The sequence below is a fragment of the Syngnathus scovelli genome, chromosome 3, assembly GCF_024217435.2.
Source record: "Syngnathus scovelli strain Florida chromosome 3, RoL_Ssco_1.2, whole genome shotgun sequence".
NCBI lineage: Eukaryota > Metazoa > Chordata > Actinopteri > Syngnathiformes > Syngnathidae > Syngnathus > Syngnathus scovelli.
In genome coordinates this window covers 18,237,756-18,263,100 of record NC_090849.1, presented here as the reverse complement: position 1 = coordinate 18,263,100, position 25,345 = coordinate 18,237,756, and the positions used below count along the sequence as shown (strand labels likewise).

The window sequence follows — 25,345 nt, the reverse complement described above, 5'->3', positions numbered from 1 at the left end:
TTATTTTCTATATTATACATTTTTATTTGAGCCTGAAATTTCGATAAAAAATTCAGGCATTTTTATTTCAAAGATTAAAATAAATAAATAAATAAAACGATCAGTTACTTTTTAATTCTCTAATTTTCAATTGAAACCAGACCCAGTGCCCACTAGATTCTCAAGGTCACCATAATGATCTTCATTTCTTATCTACAAATCTACTAGACTTCTACCTTAATTTGTTGCATAATAGTGAGAGGACCTTTATTGTCTTTGTTGGAGGTCGTCACATAAAGCTCACCCACATCCTCTATTTATTTTTCATTCTGTATCATATAGAATTAAATGACCTACCTGATAAATTACATAATCTGCGTACACTCTGCTCAGAGAGCACATGTGATTTAATGTGTATACCCGTGAGTGTGTTTGTGTGCGTCACATTTGTTTAGCGTCAGTCCCTAAATGCTTTTGGATCACGCCAACACTGAAAGTCACACTGGGTGAATGCTGTCCACGTTTTGCATTGAAAGAGGCCAGCACAAGTACGAACACAGAATGGCATGAAAATAGTCTCGTGTGTGTGTGTTGGGATTTATGTGCATTAATGTGTGTGACTTTGAGTCTTTTGAGAAGGGGAGTGTGTGTGTTGACACTCGATTCAATGCCTGCCCTTGACTGGCTGGTGTGAATCTTAATTCTCCTTTGACCACCAGATCTGGCTTTTTCTCAGCAATTTTCAGCATGGTCTCTCTTTGCTGTATTCTCAGTTTTGTAATCCAGAGCCAGAGGCCAACTGTTTGGGGAATTGTGCCACATTTCACCCCCAGAAGTCCACAAATAGATTCCTTACTTGTCTTGTTTTGAAACTTGAGAGGACAAGGCATACACACAAGGTTAAATGTGCTCAAGTTTCAATTATTCCACTCTTGGGTGAGATAGGAATATTCATTTTCTTGAGTTTAGACCCATGACAATATGTTTTTTCTGTTGCTTTGTTGACATGATCTTAATGGAAGATTACACTGCATAAACCAAAGATTTCACTACATTAAAATCCTGATCCCTCCCATCAACCCAAGAGCACAGAGGCCTCTTTTCTTCACCTTTATGTTTGAAAAATCTCTCATCCCGTTGTCCTCTGCCCCCTCTCCTCACAGCCTCTTCACCTCTCCCCCCTGAGACATTAAGTACTTCTTTCTTGAGCGAGAAAAACTACTCCTTTCTTCTCTAACCTTTTCTATGACCTCCCATTTCTACTGCCGACCCTCCCAAGAGCTCCCCGTTCGGTATGGGGAAAAACTCACAACGTCTTTATTGCTTCAAGTTTGAGAGTCATCCAACTCCTTCACCATCAATATTTTTAAAAGATGTGTTCACACCTGCAGTTGCCTTTCTCTGGTGCGAACTGAATCAATACAAACATGACATCACTGGTTTGGTGAGGAAAATGCAGTTAAATTTGGATGATTCAAACCTCAAACTTTAGATTTATGAGACAGACATGCTAACTGTTACCATGCTGCCAACCTCTTCAATGCAAATACCAAAAATCAAACTGCACTATACTGTTACGAAGACAAGTATGAGAATTCTCAATGTTCTCTTCTAAATTTAAGAGCAAAGGCGAAAGAGTGTGTGTCCTTTATCATTTCTCTTCCTCATCCTCACCCCCTGAGCAGAACGAAGGCGATGAGGAAGGGCAGGGTGATCAATTATAAAGTGTGAACTGTGCCTCAGTGGGACGTCTAACTGCTGGCCGTAGATAAAGCAAAGTTAGGACAGCCATACGCTATCCCCTCATCCATAATAAAGCACAGGGAGGCACCAGGCGCTCCCTCCCATATATTCTCATTTTCCAAAGTACAAGAAAATATTGAAGCCTTCATCCACTTAAAGAGTCTGTTTGAATAAAAAGCTTCACTCATCCCGTTATGGAGTAGTTGCATATGCATCGGATTAGAACATTCTTCTCGACGGCATTGTGATCGGCAGAAGTAGGACATTGGGTCGGAGCGTTTCTAGTGTAGTAGAGTGAAAAGGATGATTTTAATAATGTAAATGCTGACGGTCAAGCTGTATCATGTGAGAATTAATATCCCCCACCACAGCTGGTTTTGTCACTGCTTGAACAAACACAAACAGTTTTAGCATGTACATTCATGAAGTTTAATTGTGTATTTTTTTTTGTACTAGATTTAATCGGCAGGTAAAAACTTAGATCTTTGTTAGACTTGTTATTGGATTATTCATACTGTAAGGGGCAGCAAAACTCAAGGTTGTGTTTCTAAATTCTGGCACCACTATCGCTCATTACTTCACTTGTGGCATTCTATCCTCTCATGCTTTTAATCTTCAACATTTCTAATCGTCAACATTTATAAGCAGCTCTGGTTTATGATGAGGCATCATTGCTTGACTAATGGCTTGTCGATTATTCTGAAATGGGGCTCAAGAGAATCTCAAAGACCGAATATGTTGCTTTTGTTGACACTATTGTCTTAAGATAGCAGTGAATCTCCTGATTTAATCACACCTTTAAGCTTTGGAGCAATTCAAAGCTCTGATATGACTGTAATTTGCCTATGACTGAGGCAAATTCGGCAAAATATTTGTGGCTTGAAAGCACAGGCCTTTAGGTAAAACGATTTCAACATCAATAAATCAGTACTTTTGAAACAGAAGCCACTGACCCCTATTATTGACTTTCACCTTGCACAGTTAGCGCAATACTAAAAACAACGTGAACATGATTCCAATCACGTTGTCTGTTTCTCAGCAGCGATTAAAGTACTGTTGCCTTTTTGAGAAATAGATGTCTGTAAATTGGCAACACTGACTGAGATTTTGCAAACTGGTCCCTCTCTGTGCACAGTCGTGTTTTTAATAAAAGATGTGCATGTCAACTCGTATAGATGACTAAACGAATGAATTTTGTTTAATTGGATTTGCTTAGTTTATTTTTTTTTGTATTGGTCATGAATATTAGGTTGACATTTCCAAAAAATAAGCTCTTCTCATGGTATTTGATGGTTCTGCTTAATAAAGATAATGAGGCTGTCCTTGGGGGAAGAAAACAACTCCTTTAAAAGGGGTCCCTGTACCCGAAAAGTTTGCGAACTGGAATTTATGACATTCATTCCAGTAGTGCCCGGAAATACCAAAAATGTTGCCATTCGACTCGCATGATCATCCCAGTAAAGCTGCCAAAAGAGCAGAGCACTGCCAACGAGACAGCCTGAAGAGTGTTAGACAATAGCAGATGTCTGACAGCTCAATGTGAATGTGGCCTAGCAGGCAATCAACAAGAGAGCACGCTCAGCGGGCTGCTCCACATTGTTAGCTGCCATAAGCGAGCACACAGGGAACCTTGGCGTATTGTGCCTTGACTGAAGCCACAGGTTCTTAACACTTTTCTTGTCGCTATTGTCATTTTCTTTTCTATTTGAAAACAATGACACTGCTTCCACAGGTAGGGCGGGGGAGTTATGTACACAACTGCAAAAAGGGGAGCCACATACAAACATTTTTTTTTACCAGTAATTCCGATTAGGTCAAGCTAAATGGATATGTTTATGTAAAAAAAAAAATTGGGACAAATGTATAGATACAGCAAGATCCAAGACAGACTGCTAACTTTAGCATTGTGCAATATTATGGAGTGATGATATAACAGGAATGCTAATCATTGTGAAAGACTGTCTATAAAGCTATTTTGCATACAGTGCGTCTGCAGATTTTATTTGTTTGTGAGACTGTTTTCATGCCTTGGTAGAAATATAAACAGACGCAACGTACAATTCCATGGCGAGACAAGTGGAATGGTGATTGTTGTTAAAGATGCCATTTTCACAAAATGCAAGAGTCTTTAATATTGTGTAGAGAAGCCATTTACTCTTCTTCCAAATTAAGTCCTGTGCCTCCCCAAAATATAACACTGAAGCTAAATAAAAAGGTCCTTCCAAAGATGAATGTCCCCTGAAGTCTCATAGTGTGTAAACTTTTATCCACCTGAGGGACTGATTTATGTGCTTCTGTGAGTGCTGCTGTTTTGGTTAGCAGCCAAGTTCAATTGGGGACACCAGTTAATTGTTGCCAATGTGTCTCCTGTGTCACTCACAGCATCTTTCAACTCAAGTAATTACAGTTATTACCTGTTTTATTCCTAATGGAAATTTGAGGGAAATGTTCATTGGTCTCGAGTGGACCTGAGTGGACTAATTGGTGCACGGCATCGATAAGAGCAACAGCCACTATTTGGGGTAATGTGGTACATACTCGACATTAATGTGCAGACACAGGCACTTTTTTTGCTCGTGTTTTAATCAAAGGCATGTCTCATAAATTATAAACAAAGCTCTCCAGGAAATGCATTAACATAAAATTATAGCGAATGTTAAAGTTTAATTATGTTATCTTATTACCAACGGCCACATTAAATTGTGAACAGGGAGGAATAACAAAATGAATTCAAACTGTGGAATCACAGTCAGCCCCTTCCAAAAAAAAAAAAGTTTACTCGTATGATTAAGATCGTGACTTAGTGGACTCCTCGTCCTCTCATTTCCCCTCCCAGTGTTATTAATATTTAAGTTACCTCCCTAATTTTTGATTGTAAAACTTATTCTCATCTAAAGTGATTCCACAGTGGTCACAAGCAAATATCGTCTGCTTAACAACCTGAGAAATAAATGAGAATTTAAATTGGGATAGGCCCTTTACAGCCAGGGGGACACAAAATTCTTGTAATTTTTTTCCCATGTAAAGATAAAGCCAGTTTTTTGGTTGTTGTTTGAATTCATGTCTTGCACAAAATTAATTCCAGAAGATGCACAGAATTGGTTATTCTAAACAAAAAATATAAATATTTTGGGTGACTCGGAATAGGGCGTACAACAATGACCTGAGCCACATGCTGCTTCACCACATTAAAAGAAGTTATTTGATCACATGTAACGCCCTGCTTTGCTACATTCCAATCACAGTTCTGAAATGAATTCTTGTTGGTATACAACAGTTACAATTTTAACTCACCAGATACAAGCTTACATGACACTCAGTTCTGCTTTATCAGCAGAAGAACGTTTACTTATTTAAGAAAATACATACAAAACACACTGATGGATCAAATCTGTATCTCTTCAATAACTGACCTCGTTGATGAGGATCCAGTGACAGTCAAAGGCCACCAAGTTGGTCTCTACCACCTGCAACACACCAAAAAAAAAAAACATGAAGCATATTGTTGTGTTTGTTAGTATTAGCAAAACACATTGCTGACATCTTTTAATTTTTTTTTTTTTAGTCTTAACTAATATTTATTTGAATTGTAATAGTGTGCCTTTTGTGCCATGGCCCTCTCACACGCCACATATCCTCTCGTATATCATTAGCTATAATTGCCTAGTTGCCAATATGTCATAAACTTTTTTTTTTTAGATCATAAACAAAAAGCAACAGCTGGAGCGGGAGATGGCGTGTGGCTAATAGCGCTTTAATCTCCCGCAGTGTCTCCATAAAACTTCATCATCGTAACAGTGACGGGCGCCATAAAGCATTCTGTCAGCGGATAGAAAGAACAAGATGGACACCGAGTGATGACTCACAATTAAACGCAAGATCTTTACGTTAATTTCTCTTTATGAATCATGGAGTACTTTTCCACTCATTCACTAGTAGACCATAAAATGTGATTTTGAAGACAATTTCACTCTTACTTCCACTCGAAAATCACAATAAACAGACTTTATGTTGAGTTCTGTGCTTGTTAAAACGTTTTTTTATGTTAAAGAAAGTATGTGGCAAGCCGTTAACACGGCTACTATATGTGCTTTTGTGTTTGATGACGCGTGTGTGTGCGCCAGTGCAAGTGTTTCCAGTTTTTGCCATTACAATCTCCCAGTGGCAGCCGCCTGGACAGATGTTTGCGGCTAATGAGAGAAAGGACACACTTTTATAACACCACCCATGACTCCTCAGGGGTTGAAGCTCTTTAGTGATAGATACAAATGTGTGCTGGTGCTAAACAAGCAAAGATGTTATATTACAGCTGAGCCCACAATATACTGTGCAGTTTGTTATGTGAAATGATTAAAGTGGTGTGTGACGTTCTTTTTTGTAAGTTTCTTAAAGACATTATTCAATTTATATTCCTGGAAAGTCCAAAGTAAATTGTAAATATCCGTGTTTCAGCCCCGCATGGGTAATGTGTACTGAAAGTGGTGTGTGGCGTTCTTTTTTGTAGGTTTCTTAAAGACATTATTCAATTTATATTCCTGGAAAGTCCAAAGTAAATTGTAAATATCCATGTTTCAGCCCCGCATGGGTAATTTGTACTTTTTGTGAGTTCCTGGAAGGCATTTTATGTATTTTTCTTTTGGGTTTTCAGAGGCAGGACGGCACAGGAAGTTACAATTTTATGGCCATCGGAAGACAAGAAAGCGGGTTTTGATAGTGTGATTGCAAATTTTCTACCTCAGCCTAGCTTTCATTGGATTTGTGCTTGTGTATTAGGAAGTTTGTATTGTGAAAATTGTAGCTGGTTACTATTAGTGTGGACTGAATGGGTGGCAACAAAAGGGGAAATTGGGATTATTTTGAGGGTAACGGCAACATGTTCAAAACAAAACAGCACAAAACAATTTTTTTTTTGAAAACACTGAACTTAGTTCAAGATTTGGAATCGTCAAGTATAAACTGAACCAGTTGAACGTTGAACTAAATGTTGAACAGAGGCTGAGATGTACCGAAGTCAAATTCCTTGTTTGGCACGCTCAAACATGGCGAATAAAAATTCTTAAATCTTGAACTAGTTCATGTAGAAAATAAACTTTGTTTCCCCAACACTGATTATAAGCATATTTGAACATTATAGAAAATGCACAAAAAGCTGCAGACAGTTGAATTTTTCCCGGATAAGCATGGAGAAAATAATGCTAATAGGTGAGGATTCTCTGTATGTGACCAGAATTCTTCCAGTCCATCTCAGCGGCATAACCTCTGGTATGCACCACCAAGGAGTTGCCATCAGCACCAACTTGGAAAAAACATGAAACTTTTTCAATCTCGCTCTGGTGCTTCTACTTCTCCCAAAGCCGGCAACATATCTCACTGCCATCCATGCATAATATGCACTGCTGCAGCACAACTTGTTTGCATACGGATGGAATAGCAAGCCATAGGAGAATTATATTCTATAAATTCCCCGGTGCAATTCATATCCCACACCCTTCGCTTTAGAAGGAGGATAACAACAAGATGGGAGGAGGAGATGACAATGGACTGGAGAGGGAAGATCGGCGAAACGGCGCTTGGGCCACAGAGGATACACAACGAGCGGCGCCGCGTTCTCTGCGACAGTAACAGCAAGACCCGAGGCCTCTGGGCCAAACAGGCATCATGAAAGAGGAAGAAGCTGAGATTCTTCAGTAAGGGCACCACCAGTGTGTTGTTCGCAGTACATGCTGCCCTGCTGGCATCCAAGCTTTCACACACCAGGCATCTTTGAGTCTGCAGTGGAGAGGAGGTGGATGAACAAGCTGTTTTCCATTGCAGATAATCCTGACGACGCCCACTCAGGGGCAACTGGACGGAACGGAGAGTACTTCGGTGGACAGCCTTGCAGAAACGACAAACAAAACTATCTTTGGAAATGCTTAGTTGTAAATGAAACACATTCCAGTACATCAGTAAAATCTGGAATTTGCCAGCCTTTTATTCAGGTTGCAGATCTATATTGAAGGGGGGGGGGGGGGGGGTAGACTTGCAAGGTCAGGGGGATTTTTTTTTTTTCTGAGTTTGTATCAGAGAAGCCCTTTTCACACTGCCAGCTGATGGCATTGCTTTGCAATGGACTGTCGACATAGACTGTTTTGTATAGAGGTCACTGACACGGGACCGAGGTACAAAGCCCACCTGGGGAGTTTCCACCTCCGGAGGTGGCATTAAAAGGACACGTAAAAGCCAACATGTTTCTGGGTCATTGCGTAGATGGCACTAACACAGACTGAGAGCCCAAAGTCAAGTCAGCATGTTTCAGCTTGGAAACAAAAGAAGGGCATTTGGCGATGCTGAGGAAAAATTTGAAGAGGTAATATCAATTCAATTTTACACCTCTGAAACTCAAAACGTATGACAGACATAACATCGTAGCATCCTTTCCAAAAGCTTTAAGCATCCACACAATTTGTCTCAGAGTGATGGCTTGAATATCACCTTCGCCCTGTAATAACACCTTCAGAAATAAGTGAGAATTACACACATGGCTGCCGCTGGATGACACATGGTACTGTATATACTATAGTCAAGTTTCAAAGTGGCAACATAAGCTTGCTTACTCCAAATCAACGAACATCAACTCAAGAACCATTCAAAGTCATAGTCAGGAGCTCTTAGAAATACTACAATAGTCAGACATACAAAGCTGTGTGAATGGTGGTGGTTGTTTTCAAAGGAAGAATGGGCATGGCTATTGAATAATGTACTCCAAATTGAAAATGAGATTAAGAGTAATTTAATGCTACGCTCTATTTGGGATCAAATATAGCAAATAGCCCGCAGGCCCAGCCCTCCAACATCTGCATATCAATGCTTCCCATTTACACACACAAATACAAGCAGAGAAGAACACGGAGAAAGATATTAAATGCATTCCTCCACATTCAACTCATGGTGCAGGTCGACCTACGATTCGGTTGAGTTTCAGAAACACATTTCCCATTGAGATCATTTGTCCAGATTCCAATTTGTCACCGTCATAAAAGTCAGATCAAGTGCTACCTCTTAATCATAAGTGACACGCATGACAGTTAACTAACTATATAGCGGCTCGCGCCAGAAACTAATGAAGCAGTCTACGTATTTATTCAGTGCTCCTTCTCAAATTACATGAACTGTTCAGACTATTAAAAAAACTCTTCTAGGTTGACTCCCTCTCCATTACGTGTCTATTAAGCATGATCAAAGTGAGGGTTCGTTTCCTTTATTTTAATTTCATTACATACTATGGGTAACTTATTTATGCAGCTCCAATTGTGCACTCAGAATAGTAAGTTATTACTTTATAACTTATAAGCATGATCAGCAAGGTGGACTCATTCTTGTCTGAAATAATGAGAGGTCAACCTTTATTTTATCCCTATTATGTTTTATCCCTGTTAGTCATTTTTGAACAAATTTTTGTTAATTAATTTTTGGTTTACTTGCCAGGACATCCACTTCCATGCCTTTCTGTACTCATCCAGTCAGTCTTTGGAAACCTGCTAATGGCATTTTGTTACCTAGTGACATTATTTGATTCTGTTGTTTGTTTCAATTCAGTTAAGAATGTCAGGAATAAAAAAAGCTGAATGCTTTTTATAATGCTGTTAGATTACTTGTATTGAATGTGAAAATAAGGTGCCATAATATGAATAAATCTGGCTCAGATTGTTTTTAGACTTGCACTGTAGTAAATGCATGATGCATCACAATAATTCAACAGTCCATCATTGCAATGCAAGGCAGTACATTGATGAGCTATGATTGAGCCCTGATTGATACGACAAGCTAGCATTAAGGGGCACCCTGCTGTCACGCATCATCTGAGCCTTTAAGTCTGCTCAAATGGAGCAATGTGATTGTTTTTGATGCCACACAAATACTCATGTGTTAGACTGAATGTATGGGAAAATAAAATAAATTTCCTCCGAGAATCGAAGGATGTCTTGAAATACTGTAGACTACATTAGATGCATCCCCTGGCAGACAAAAATATTCTATGACAAAAAATGATTGACAGGATATGTGGCATGCTTACATTGTTTTAAGGAGAAAAAAATCCAATTAAAGACACTTTTCATTTGTTAATGTATCATGTTCTAGACGTACTTTCATCCAAATACCTCAAGGATCAGGGAACATGGCAAACTTTTGCTTTATTATTTCTTGTCTCGATTAAATCAACCAGCGAGCCTTGTCTCATGTAAGTGACAAGCCCTGATCAAGTTACATACACAGCTGGGCCAATAGCAAGACTTCCTTTTGTTACCATGGCAACTGGGGACAGCGCCTTGGATACTAATTGATAGCAGAGTCGAGTGTGGGGTAAAAAAAAAAAAAGAAGAGCCTCTTTAGACACTAAATGCATTTTAACTTGTGGAGTTCCATACACCGCATTGCGTGTCGTCCATGGACACAGTGGTGCTATTCAGAAACTAATGCTAATCTATGCAAAACAGCTCTGTTCATCTTTTGATTTTTGATGTGATCGCAGGGACTTTGCACATGTGGAGGATGTAATGTTTCTGCATATCCGTTTTACAGGCAGTGTAGTCTGTTGAAAGATGCCCTGGATCTTCACCCAGGCTAGCTAATCATGCACTGAGACCTGCTGCGTGGGTGTGTTTATTATTTAAATTAGCAACACTGTTACATAACAAACACGGATAATGGCTCACACACAAGATGCATTTCCACGAATGAACGTGATAAACCAAAAAGGAGCCTTTCAGGTGTAAAATATAAAGGAGAGTAATGGCTTACATTATCATCAAAGTGCTCTGAAGTGAGTTGAACAAATGGGGTGTGATTACCAGGTCCATTAAGAAAAATAACAAAATGTGCTTTAGCCCTCATAAAAACCGGATCTAATAATCTGACCAAAATGTACCCTGAAGCACTTTTGACCACATGCATACCAATTAAGGCATTGCTAACACAATATTTTGTCTCACATTTTAACCTTTTTAAAAGCAAATATGCCCGCAGTTGTCACACTGACAAATTGTATTAATAATGGGTTATCTTTTTTTTCCCATACATTGTGTGTGCTGGAAATAGATGAACATTTGTATCGTATGCTCACTATTTTAAGACCACACGTGACTTGATGCTTCACTTTAAGAAGTGTCCAAGTTTATAATGGCCATCACTCTCATACAGCTAAATTAAAGAAAAAAGAGAGCAAAAATTAAGAACGGTATTTTTGCCGTAGTCTTGACAAATTATAATACACCAAGAACATAGTTTATTATTTCCCAGGCCTCCTTAGTTTTGCTCTTGAATAAATAATCACCCCTCATGGCCACTATTTTGAGGAAATGGGATAGTTTCCATCAAGGCACTGTGTATTTAAGCCCCAGCGAGATGAGAGTAAATGACTTCTCAGGCCTTCGTTTCCAGTACAGTGTATTCTGTTCAGGAAAGAGTGAGATTTTGTGTAATTAAGTCTTTTGCTTCAAAGCAATGGAGCGTACCACGACATGCGCCGGACGCGTGTCAAAGGCCCGTGCGCTTCCTTCCTTGCAGCTAATGACTTGAAATCGCTGCCATTATGGTCGCTTTAATTAATCTGATCCGGCAGTGGTCATGCGTCAATAATCAACTGGTGTGTGTGTGCATGTGTGCGTGCGAGTTGTCACACTCGACAAAAGCCACCAAGCGTCCCGTTGACGGGGTCTCGCCCTTGCTCTCCAGCGCTGCTCTTGCGCTATCGACATTATCGATAAAAAAAGAGAGAACAGCGTGAGAAAAAAAAAAGCAGCAAAGTCACTCGTTTTTTTTGTGCACATTCAGCAGACATTGGTATATATCCGTCCAGGCTCGCCTTTTGGTGTCTCCACATGTTCAGACAGAAAAGCTCTTTGTGTCCAAGTGCTACTGGGGCAGAAAGTATAAAATGGCCAACATGCATTGAGCCACACGACTTTTCTATGTGCACACACTCGATGGCCTTTTAGTTATTGACTGGGCCGCAAATTCAAGCAACTGGCAAATCCTTTGAGAGAACGTTGAAAACAAACAGGCACAGACACGCACACAACAATAAATATGACAAGATGCAACCTGACATTTAGATATGAACAATCAATGGGTGGACAAATATATGGAAAGCGTCTTGAGAGGTTTACGGTAAACATAACGATGCTAGCCTAGACTGTCCGAAACAAAGTCATGTCAAAGCCAAAAAGATAAGCGGCGCTTCAATGACTTTTGTTGCATGCACAGATTCGCGCGGCACATAGTTTGTTTTGTTTGAATTTGGCCACATGTCGGCTGAATGTGTCTCTCATATATAGTCCTGTGCATTAAATGTCAAGTGAAAATTGGAAGCTTGGTGATGACCTCCATGGTAGAAAGCATGAAAATCACTGGCAGTGCTTCCCATAATCTTCATGGTAACGACATTACATGTTATTGGTCGAGTAGAGATGTTTAATTTCAGCAAGGGAAGACCTTGCACCTTAATTTTGGATCTTTGAGGTATTTCGAGGAGAATATTTCACAGTATTAAGACAGAAATGTTTTAAATTCTTTGCGATTAATAAAAATCCATTTTAACACTCAATAGGTATAAAAAGAAAAAAAATACAATGTAAAGACAATTTGAATAAATAACAAAAGCTTCATTTTAAAGCAATTCGTGTCACAGGTCACATGCTACCATTTTTTATTTTAAAAATAATTGAAAAAAAGTTCAAGAAAAAAGCAAAACGTGCTTGAGTTAATAATTCGGTGCTTATCAAATTGAGGTTTCTTGTAAATTTGGATGACTTTACAGCCTTCACTTTATGTCGATGTCAGAAGTTGCCATGGCAATGACACGTTATTGTAATTTGAATCCAAATTAAGTGATGAGCATGATATTTTAGAAGAGAATAATAAAGAAACGTGAAGGTGTTTGAAGCAGAAGGATCTCTTCAAACATGTATGCTACTGTCACACTTGATATTGACACAAACGCTATACTTTTACATTTTTAAAGCAGTTGGCAGCCATTCATCAGTGCATTCATTTTTCAAAGCTTTTTCCAAGTAATTCTAAAATATGTGCGCAACCTGCCAAGTACATCCTGAATTTTAATGTAAAATTCTCCAACTCAGAACACCAAATTTAAATTATGTCAAAAAACAAAAGTGCTCTGATTTCAGGCTGACAAAATGAAGAATAGTGTTTGTGGGTCTGCCTTCACCCAGTCAATGCTATGCAGCTTTTTTTTCTTCCGAGAGAGCAAGCACGGCTGTCAGATTGCTCGACAATGCGTGCTGTCACTTCCACAAAAGCTTTGCAAACTTTTTTTTGTGTGCTTGACTTGTTTACAAAAGAAAATCTTCTGTTAAAAATGGATAATGGTGATGTGACACAAGACGTCATGGGGCTTGAGAACTAGACTGTGACTCAAATAGTACAAAAGTACAAAAGTGGTCAGTAGTTCCCCCTGACACCCCAAATTATAAAATTATACAGTTCTGTTCAGAATTAAAAAAATAAATAAAATAGACTACAGTATTGAGCCGGCCATTTGTCCTGGGCTGAAATATTACGTCTCAGGTGCATGAACTTAGGTGACAGAAAGGCGGAGCCAAATTTAGCCTAGGTTGTTTGTGATAGGTGGAAAGTCTTCACTGCATGTGCAAGTATATGTACGCTTCTGGTGCATCCTTTCAAAGTTAAATCATGTGTATACTTTTAAGATCAATGTAAGACAAGTCTTCTCAAAGCACACTGCTATTAGAATATTGACAACCACTACACAATATTGCACATACAACCAACTAATGATCAAGAACAAAGAGGATGTTGAATGTAGTTCATGGCAGCAAGCAGGAAATGGTTTGCCCAAGTAATGATTAATAGACATTGGGCCCCGGCTCGCAGTTTGGAAAACCCCAGTCATCAATGCGGAATTGCATTAGTAAAATTTCACGGTCACTACACTCTTTTTATATGTCCAGGCATGGTCCAGTAATTCCAAGCAAAGTAGTTTACTCATCTTGATGCGATATCCGATTGACTTCATAAGAGCCCAAGCTACACAGAATCATTTTTCCATTACGGCCATTTATTGCCCGCCTGTAAAACGTCTTTACAACGAGCGCAGCTAGCAGAAAACGGAAAACACTTGACACCAACAGCACAAGACGGCAAAAGAACACAGATGAATTAAAGGGATTTTAACCTGTGGCCGAGGAATGATAGTGAGCAATATCGCCCGTGGCAATGTCTTGGAGAAAATGACCCCAAAGGTTAGCTATACAGTATGTGCGTGGGCGTCTGTTGGTTCGACAGATGAAGATAGATGGAACGAAAGGAAAAACAATCATGGATGAACAGACAAGGTCAGCTACTGTTCGCATGCCTACATGTGTGTAGGTTACATGGCGTGTGGAGCATCACCTTGTCTTCCCAGGTTTCACTAATATTTGGCCGAGTGAAAAAATGACTCCAGTCAGTCAGTCACCATGCAGGCTATTCGTCTGCCCCTGTGGTGACAAGAGCTATATGAAGCCTTCAGCCATAGGTCAACTGTTCATGACATTGCGCACAGCTTCATCTTCACCAGTGTCAATCAAACGCCTAAGAGGGTCGGCACTCGCACGGTACTCAGGATAGAGTCAAAGTGAGAAACATCCTTGCTACTGGTTGCTGAATATTTGAAACAACGCTCATACTTTGACACTTGCACATAGCTACTGTTTTGCTTCAAATCGATTATTTACTCAACGACACATAAGGTAGGTGTTATTTAACAATATTACCAACATTATAATTCACCCAATACAACCAAAAAGATGATGTAGAAATGGAACAAATACAGGAAGAAGCACTGGACCATAAACATTGACGGATAAAACATCGGGGTGACCATATGGCTGAATCTACTTGAAGGCTAATCATCTTTTACACCATACAGGGAAATTGTTTACAACCCACCGCACCACTTTAATTAATCCAAACAAGGTTAACAAGTAAATAGTGGTCAGGGGGAGCATGTGAAGATTGATTTATTCATTCAATTTTGTCATAACATTAAACAAAGTTAATGATATGCAACAAAGCATATCGAGTGAAACTGGGTTTTAAAACAGCAATACATGAAGAGCTGCTGTTTTGGATAATAATTGATTTCATCACTGGAAAAATCCAAACTGCATTGCATTGCATATATTCCATCAAGGTTCTGCTTTGTTTAAGTTGAACTATTCAATCCAAGATTGATCAGTAAGTACAAGCAGACCTAGAAGGGGTCAAATGAGTGTCACAGTTGGAAGGCTTGACGTCGAAGTGAATTAGGAGCGAGCAGACTAAGCAGCTGCGCTCGGTGCAGAGGAGCATCTGCTTGGCTCGTCAATTACAAATGTGATCGGTCCTCCTGGGGTCGCTGCATATGCCACATGCTACCCTACCACCTTGCAGGTATCGCTGGAGCTCGATGCATGGACCGTGGAACATTTTAGCGCAAGGGGTGGCTAACTCCATCAGCATCAAGAGCCAAATGCGCCATGCACAACATGTTGACAAATATACAGCAGTTCAAAGGAGAAATAGTGAGTGGCGACTCGTAGCTGGTTGGCAGGGCTGGGGTGGAACGGTAATCAAAAGTCACTTTTTGATGTATGACTTGTTTCTAAGATTTGGTTCTAATTGGGTCTGGTAGGGAAATCAGACTAAATTATTTTCACTTAACAGGAACACATTTAATGGTGCGCACGTCCATGTTTATTTTCCTCGCAAATCTGTATCCATAAGTGCACCTCTGTCCTGTCCTACTTGCTTCTACTTCTGTCTCAGTCCATAATCCACCTAAATAAAATCCAACTCCTATACCAAGTTACTTTTGCCATATACTGATACTATACTTTAATGGTGCTGCTCCACAATACAGCACAAACCAGAAAGAAAATTGTCTAAAGATGCGGATGTCAGTGCAAATCGATTTTTGTCTATATATGCCCAGCAATTCCTGTGGCATGCAAGAGGATGGACTACATTAGGACACTTGGAGAACCTGGATGAATGAGAATATTCACAGGTTGTACACTGGCGGTGTATGGAACGGAATATAATAGGTTGCATGAACAAAAAAAACAACAACTGCGAGCAGTACGTTTTCCAACAAGGGAATGATTTTTCAGAAACAGTGAGTTTCAATACTGTGAATTATTTTATATATATATATATATTGTACTGTTACTACCTATTAGTCTACCATATCTTTTCCAACAAGTGTGCCATGAGAGATGACGCGAAAAAAAAATATATATATATATTTGAATTATTCCGAAAACAATTTGCTACAGTGTTTTTATTCAATCTCTGCCAGTGATGTAGTGACAGGCCGAACAATCAAATGCAATAGCAATTAACCTGTGTATATTGTTATTGTGACAGTTTGTTGCTTGCTGTTGTGATGTGACATTTTTCTTCATGCAAATTATGTGCCTTGGCTCAATAAACCTTGGTGAAGCAAGCAATATGTGTGTGCGCTTAAACAGTTGATTAATATTCTTCAAAGTGACAGTCAGCGACAATTAGTCCATGTGCTTGGTGAGCCACATGTTGTCCATCCCTGTTTTAGACTATTTCAATCACAGACATGAAGACATATAATGTTCCAAATTAAATACAAACAATAATCAATTCCAACAACCAATATCATGGTCTCCATTTAACATAAAAAACAATCTCCAGCTATGAAGAGAGAAACACACACTTCATTTACACAGGGGGGGACTTGTGCACATATAGATGAATTATAAAATGATAATTTATTAAACAACGCACATGCTAGAAAATCTGCAGAGAGGCAAAAGATGAGATTCCAGCCCGTCTGACCTTAAAAACAGATTATTATCTCACGCCTTCTCAATTATCCCACCGTGCCGTGTCTTCTATCTATTTCCCGCCGGGACTCAGGGGAGGAAAGCCCATTTGACGCAGAGACTTGACCCTATTACACTTTCGACAGTTACCAGGAGATAACATGACAGTCTGCAAGAAGGCTGCCATTTGGATGCAAACACCTCCCAGAGGAAGACAGCTACTTTACGTTATGTACAATATAAAGCATTTAGAGGGAAAGATCTGATTATCAATTGATAGGGAGATTACAAAATAAAATCACAAAAGGTTTAATAGTATAATATGAGACAGTTAAAATTATTTGTATGTACCTTTTTGAATTGTGGTGATGTGCTTGACATGCCAATTACAGTATTTGCATTTTTGAACAGGTATATATATATATATATATATATATATATATATATATATATATATATATATATATATATATATATGTGGTGGTTGTCATGATGATGGCAGAGTTATCTCAAAAAAACAAAACAAAACAAAAAACTAGTGCAATGCATCTATGCAATACATTATTCAATGTGCTTCACTTCGAAAAGTTGTTCAAGTAAAAATAAAATAAAATAAAATTGTCACTTGAAGAGGAAGCTGTTCTGGAATTGCATTGTTGTTTGTAAATATTTTAACATCTTGATATCAAATGGCAACATTTATATCTTTCCCACTTCTTTGCATATTGAATGTGACATGCGAGTTTGCGTGTGGAAGCGAAAGAGGGAAATATTAAGGCCAAGTCAAAATTGCTTCTTCTTGTTTTTTTATCTTAGTGGAAAACATTATGTATGTAATTTATTGATAATCCCTGCTGTGATCAAACAGAAGCTTTTATGAAGTATTAATCTAGTACCTCTCTCTCGCTGGCCTTTTTTTCCATTTACATTTGACGGACTTGTGTTTATTGGATCTTGCAAATCACACAGATAACGTGACAGCAAACATTTGTTATTGCCCTCCAAATTAGGTGCATAATCTAATCTAACGCGCCAGTCTCTTGGTGCAGGGTAATTTTGCAAGGGGCCGCATCCAAATGATGCCAATAATGAATCAAGCGGCTAATGTTGATCTGTCACTGTTTAGTTGTCTTTCTCGCTTTGCTATATTGTCTATTTGTTGAGACAGCTTTCAGTTGCATGGGAGAACGAATGCATACCTCTGCGACAAATGAGCTCGCAAAACACCGTGTCCGTGTGTGTGCTCTTGTCTTTTATCTATGCAGGCGGGGGAGACAAAATTAATCAAATCACATTGAATAATGATTGATCTTATCATTATAATCTCCTGACACTCCATCTACAGAAAACTTCCTGCCACTAAGTAAATAAAGTAAGCAAAAATAAAGTAAATAAGTTTAAGGTGTCAACCTTCGTAAAGAAAATAAAACTCAAATGAAAAGTCAAAGAGGAACGTCACAAAGAGGGCCGAATCCATCTGCAATAGACACAGCGTAACTTTTAAGGGGTACATCAACATTGCAGCCAGAGGTCCCACAGGGCACCTCCATTGGCATTCTGGCAATCACACAAGCAGGTAATTGAAGTGTCACAACACCGGTTTGACAGATGAGCTTTGTAAAGAATTCAGCGAGAACTTTAACTTTGTGTGCTTTTCTTGCAAGAACAGGCACATGGCTTGGTATTCTCTTGTGGTTAAAAAAAAAAAAAAGTTTTCAAATAACCTTAAGGCGCACCCAAAGTTCTGACTTCGCACTCTTTACCAGAACATCCACAAGTAGAGATCTTGCAGTTCCTTAAACACATACTTCGCTTATGCCAACCTCCTGCAAGGATTTCAAGGACTTCTTTTTGCTTCCGCCATGCCACACCTGTCATCTGTGTTAAATTTCAAGGGAATGAGGGAAGCTGCTTCGATTGGCTGGGAATCAAGTTGGCTGTGTTTAGGCCCACAACGGCGCAAACGCCCATTTCTAAATGCACCTGTCTATGAAAATGTCAAAAAAAATATACCTTCACCCATGGGCACAGTTAGACAGCATGAAGTGTGTTCACCAGAAGAAAAAAAAAAAAAAAAAAACTGTGTTAATTACAGTCACACAGAACATATTTGCTACGGCAGACACACATTTCAGTCCCCTCCAAAACACACTTCCATCCAAATTAGACTGTGACTGGTCTTACAGAGGTCATTTTTAATTAAACTGAGATGAAGAGATGTCACGTGGGATCAGGGTTTTAAATTATGAATTCATAACTAACACGCAAGCACAAGCATGATTTAAATATCATTTTTGTACTGGAGAAAATGGAGATCCAGATTGTCCACATGTGTTCGTGTATGCATGTGTGGGGACACAAAGAAAAGAGCCAATAAAGAGGCAATAATGAGGGCTTAATGCAATTAACTACCTAGTAATTATTTAATGCAATTATTGGATTTGACTAAGGATTACTGCATAAAAACTACAGAGGATAGCAATTCATCGAATGTTGGCGCCAATTATATTGTTGCAAGTTATGTTTGGTCATGTGATCAATACACATTGAAAAAGAAATGCATGTGGTTGAAGGTTCTGAATTCAAATCTCGGCTTGGATTTTTTTGAATGTTCCAAAAATGTGTATGTTAGGTTTTTTTATTATTAAATATTTATATATTATTATATATGTTTTAATTTTTTTATTTATTTTTCCAACTCCTGCTGATCATTGAGTATAAAAAGACAAAGATCATGCCAACGTGGTTGAATTCTTGATTAATTCGCCGAGTGAGAACTTTGGCACTTACAAGGTAGGATTTTTTTTTTTAAATAAATTTGATGGTTTACCTCAGAGATAAAGGCCTTAGCGGTAGCTGGGCTCATGAAGAGTACGGCTCTGCGGAGCGTGTCCCTGTAGCGGTGTAGCTCCTCCACCCGCATGGTCCTGAACAGGCTTGTGATCATCATGTTAACATTGGACTCCACCTTCTGGAGAGACACGTCCATGCCATGGTGAGAGGCACGGTCCAGGAAGTCCTCAATACCACGGATATCTGGACAAAAGAAGAAATGATCACGACTTGGCTGGGACTATCAAAGGTAACGTCCTACAGGTATGGAAACAGGATTCAAATTCAATGTCATGTGCTAGATGCTCCTTCACCATTTTAAAGACACAGAACTGCCCTGGTAAATTTCCCATCACCATCTCCACAGTCTGAATTGTATTTGATGATCATTTTATAGCGTATTAATTGCGTTTGAATAGACTCTGTAAATGTCTTTCTTCACGGGTGCTTTACTGGCGGCGAGATGCTGCTTTCTTGCATTTGATGAGTCTTTGTATTATTAAAGGCTTGTGGTTTAAACATATTCCATTTTCAAGTGGAATAACATGTTTTTCCCTTAGAAATTTTTAATACCCTATACTTAAATAAACCATAATAATAAAAATGGATGACTCACTTGAAAGTGGGAGTTAGGTGTCAATCACAATTTTTTTCTACATAATCACCCTTCTGTGGTTGCATGACAAAAAGTCAAAGAAAAAGAAAAATGGTGGTGGCGTGGATCTTTAGATGCTGAAAGGCAACCTTTTGCCATGTTGCACTGAGCAGCCAGGACGGTTGCTTGTTTACTTTGTAATAAAGTCTATCTGGTTTGGCAAACTTTGGTGCTCAAGGGTCACATTAGATTTTTTAAAATGAAAAATAGGCCAGATTATCCATAGGCTTTAATGTTAATATGTAAAACAGTTGTTGTACTGTACATATAAGCAGACTCACCCGCAAACATCCCATTCGTATATGTAATTTAGAAAAAAAAAAGAAATCTCTTCCCGACATGCGTCATTTCTCGTCACTCCTGTCCTATTAATGCAAGCACAACATCTCCCCTCGCCTTTTCCCTCATGTTCTGAGACTAATCTATCTAGTTAATTGCATAGCCATGACTTTGGCAATGTCATTTGTTTTCATATCAAATACATCATTAGCTTGCTGATTTACCTATGACACACACAAGCCGGTATATAGACACACACACACACACACACAAATTCTCCGGCATCATTAGCGGAGGATATCAACTAAAGTGTCTTAATTAGGATTACCTTGACCTGCATGTACCTCATTAAGTGTTGAGGCGTTCAAGCAGTGAATAAACTGACACTTGTATCCTTATTTTTTTACCAGACAAATGACTCTTGGTATAGATAATGACTTATTTTAATTGTAAATCAAGAACGCTGAACGTCTCGACCCACCTACAGTTGTTGCACTTTGAACCCCCGTGTTGTCTGCAAACCAAGTAGGAGGGTCAGACCTTAATTGTTAAGTGTGATGTCACGAAAAATCTAACTGTTGCTTGTTGTGAATGGGCCAAAAATAATCACACTGCAATTCTTTTTTTAATCTGATATGAAATATCTCAAAATATGTTTTTATTTGCCTGCCAAGATACTCAAAATAAGACATTTATACATATATTTTATTATATTTAATATATATTAATATATTTTGACAATATTTTTGGAGGCATAGTGCAAATACATATATTTTTTAGCGAAGCCATTTTTTGTTTGAAGAAACGTTACTTTTCTAATTTTCCTGTTTTACTGGCAGAAAATGTATATTGAAAAAATATATTACCCTTTTTATCCAACATTTAATTTATTAAGACTGACCACTTTGATGACCACTAAACTTGTTTTGTTGTTTACATTCCATTATTTTACTGTTATTGAAGTCAACCTAATGTCACCCTATTAAACTGAGCAGCCAGCTCACTTTCGGGTTCTATGTTTGCCACCCAAAGTTAGCTGGGACAGGGTCCAGCTCAGCCCTAACCTTAATGATGATAAGTGGTAAAGAAAATGGACGACTGATGGGTGGCCCCATTACATTTTATATCTTTGAGATACTGGTTTAATTCTATGGTGTCATTAAAAAGAAAATAAAGCCAAAGTAAGCCAAGTAAAGTCAACTTCATGACCGCAGGCCCTAAAATAGGTCAAACAAAATAAATTGAAGACAATTTAGTTGCTGTAATGAAACAAAGCAATTTCAACAGGATCCTCGGACATCTTTGCCGTGGCCTAAAAAAACACTTTGGGTCTTTTTAGCGTGTCGCATGCGTGCAGCAGCCTTTTATATAATCGCCATCCGGTCGTGTTGTGCTGTTGGACATCTTTGTCTTTCCCTTGGCCTACACCTCTGGCTGTCCTTCCACCTGCACATCAACGCTCACCAGAGAAAGCTTCTTGAATTATGCAATAAGCCTCAAAAAGTTGTCCTGTGTCCTAAAAGAAAAAAAAAAAAAAAACTTCCTCGACCAAGCAAAGTTTTTCCACAGTATTAAGTCCAAGAAAAGCCATTGAAAATTAGTACAATGATCAGTGAATATCAGTGTTATTAGTCACAGTAAATACCCAGTGCTCGTTATAATTGTGTTTAAATATTTAGAAAAATTAAATAATATAAAAAAAACTTTTCCACAGTATTAAGTCCAAGAAAATTAGCACTATGATCAGTGAATATTAGTCACAGAAAATACTCAGTGCTCGTTATAATTATGTTTAAATATTTATTGATCCTATTATTTTTCTGCAAATTGATACTTATTTTAGATAACACGGTAACATGTATGCTTCGGTTTTCAGTTTGTAAAGTGAGAGGAGTGGAAAAAATATATAAACCAATATCTGGTACAACACTGTGGTGTTACAACACAAATCTACTGAAATATTCATCATCATTAAAGGCAACAGTAGTACGAAACATAAAGATGGCAGACAGTTTGAGACTTGTCTCCATAGGTACTGCTGTTTTGATTAGCAATCGAGTCCAAATGAGCTGAGCAGTGAAAAATGTAATCACAGCTACTTGAGGGAGGCATTCATCTTAAGACTAATCGGAGAACCTATATTGCCAGAGTACAGTGTTCTGCTTTTGAAAATACATAAGGTAATTTATAATACATCCCAACCTTGAGTTGAGGAACATGATGCTTATTGAAGTTGGAGAATAATAAATTATAAATTGTAATTATAAATGTGGTTAGCAGCGATAGCGTTCTCCACTGGGTATTAACACCGGTCGCATTTCTCCAGCTCATTACCTAAATGGACATATGATAAAACGAGCATGATACTCGTTCCGATGTGTATGCCTCCTACCAAGGGGTTAAAAATGTAAATAATGAAGAATCTCTGCACATTTAAGTCTGAAAAAAAAACTAGGGTAAGGTACAGTTGAATTTGGACTGTAGTGCTTAACATGTTTGACATCAGCTTGTTTTATTGTCATTTTAAAGGTCATCAAGAAGAAGCTAATCATTTGTGTACTGCAGCTGACAGTTTAGATTTTTTGTTATTGTTAGTTGTTATTTTTCCTTCCACTTTTTTAAAATTTTTATTTCATTTTGACTTCAGTTAATTTTAGTTAGTTTTTAGGGTGCATTTGTTAGTTATCAGTTTTAATTCTTTGGAAAATGTGTTTAGCTTAGCTTTTATTAGTTTTACTATTAAACCTTGTGACCTTGTATATAATTTGATCTTCGCTACTAGGTCCGAACTTTATTTACTAACTTCCTTCTTAATGACTATCTGTTCTGACAGTAAACCTGTAATCACCAATCCCGTAAAACGTTTTTAAGCCAGTCCAGCTGGCCATGTTCAGTTTTGCTCTAAGATGTTTATCAGCTTCTGTGCTGTACTTCACTTCTGTAGGTGTTGGCCTTGGGTCCGTCCTTTCGTTGGTGTAGATGTTGAAAATCCTCTAAGGATGTGAGAGCTACTCGCACCTTAGAAAACGTCTCTGTGTTTATTTGTTCGCCTTCATTCCCTCCACTCTGTTCAATCCAATGTGTAATCTACCGCCGGCTCTGTTGCTTCCCCCTCAGACTTCTTGCTATCTTAACAATATATTTTATCTATTTTTTTTCCCCATTTGTCCTCTAACCAATTACATGCTGGGAGCCAATACGGACTAAAAAGAAAAATGTATCGACTCTCAGTGTGTATCATGTTTACTTCCTTACTTGAAAACAGGTAAGTTTCCTCCTGGCTCAAATGTCATATCCGTCAAAAGTTAATTTCTTCTTGAACTTGGGAATTGTCTTCAGCTCTACTCTAACAAGGGAAACGGACTAATATTGTGAATTCATTAAAAATGAAAAAAATATATATATATTTTCCAATCGTGCAGGCAAACTTGCCTGTAGAACCTCTAGAGAGAAGGAAAAAAATTCCCTGTAGTCTTTCCTTTCCACATCCGGTACTTTTTATGCTTTTAGATTCTATATGAAAGACCACGGAGATTAAGTGCAGACTCCGGTTTAGTCACCCGCTTCTTAAATTGAAACCTTTCTCATGTTTGTAATGCCAGGCACGTTTTCACTATCATACACTTGCAGGAGCTTACAATCTCTTTTGCACCTTGAAGGTATAAGAGCAATGACTTTTACATGTAAAACAACATGTCAGCCATTTTGTGACTTTCATAATTTTCCAGATGCTCTTCAAATCTTCACTTCTTGCGTTCAATATAAAGTGAAGTGAGCAGACGCTTCATGTTAAAAAAAAAATAAAAAAATCCTCATGGTGACTTTGTTTTGTTCCACCTTGTTTCGAGTCTACTGTTGTAACCACCAAACTAATGCGTCTTCCGTATCCAGCTGTCACTAATTTCTCTTCGTCCGGAGACAAACGACACATTTCGGTGCACTATCAGCAGATGCAATACGATACGCCTTCCCATCCTTTTTGTGCAAACCAGCAAGATTAGCGCTTGACGTTTTCACAGTTTCTAGAGTTATGGACACAAACGGGGGAGAAACAAATCTCCCTTTGTCGTCGAGCAGCTTGAGACTTTACGATGAGAGAACTGCTCGCAAGAAGATTTAAGACGAGTAGTTCAATATAATTCATTAGATAGTCCACAGTGTTGAGTGCACAAGGTAGCGTTATTTTAATAGTTATGAACTTTAATTCACTTGCCACATAGCAAAAATGGAAGACAATGCAGTAGCTGCAGACCGCAGTATGGTAGACAAGGTCTTTTGGAATTCAAAGCTCAAATTTTGTCCAAATGAAATTCTTCGACATAGTTCCTATGTCACCAAAATAATAAATTTATTGCTTTGGTCTAAGCACAAAAACAGAGTTTTCTTGCTAATTTCAAATCGCAAAAATATCACCCAATTCATTCTGGCCTTAGACATCATTTTCAGGGACAACTAAATTGCTACACCACACGAAGAACACATTTCTTTTATCTAGTGACAACATTTTACCTCAGGCCCCACATGTCACTGAGGTGAAATCTAAAACAAGAGAAATCCTTTTAATGTCAGCATAAAGTAATTTTAAGGGGTTATTACATTTGCCAAACAAGGCCTTGAGTACACAGCGATACAAGAAAAAGTTGGCCGGGAAAAAATGGCATAGGAGAAAAAAGTCACGGTTGGTAAAAGAGATGGAATACATGTGTTCTTGTCGTGTGGGTCGCACCACTAGAGCTGAAAATAAGCACAGTTGTGCCTTAGCACCATTTGAGAGGACACATATTTGGCTGTCTGATCTCTAAAGGACTCTCGTTTTAAAAAGGAGAGAATTTTGGGAGCCCTAGTATCATCTTTAAAGGATGATACCAGGGCTGAGATGCTGCAACCATCCCCATCTCTTGTATGCTTTCCTTTCTCCATGGACGACAGGGAAGACCATTAGGGAACGAGTGTGATGATTTAAAAAAATCTTCAGTGGATGAGTGAACACCATAACCAAACCCCAGAGGACCCGTGT

At 38.5% G+C, this 25,345-nt stretch overlaps 1 protein-coding gene across 5 annotated transcripts in view; it reads right to left on the bottom strand.

The window, feature by feature from the left end:
- The window catches only part of grid2 (glutamate receptor, ionotropic, delta 2), a 260,037-nt gene that overhangs the window by 85,482 nt on the left and 149,210 nt on the right, over positions 1-25,345 (bottom strand). For all 5 annotated transcript variants that reach the window (XR_007490638.2, XM_049763926.2, XM_049763927.2 and 2 more), the window contains 2 exons: positions 19,393-19,598; positions 5,136-5,189 (listed from right to left, as the gene is read on the bottom strand). Coding sequence is in view for 4 of the 5 variants with exons in the window: in XM_049763926.2 (XP_049619883.1) it covers positions 5,136-5,189; positions 19,393-19,598 (260 nt within the window). In the remaining variant the exon portion in view is untranslated. The remainder of the gene's footprint in view (positions 1-5,135; positions 5,190-19,392; positions 19,599-25,345) is intronic.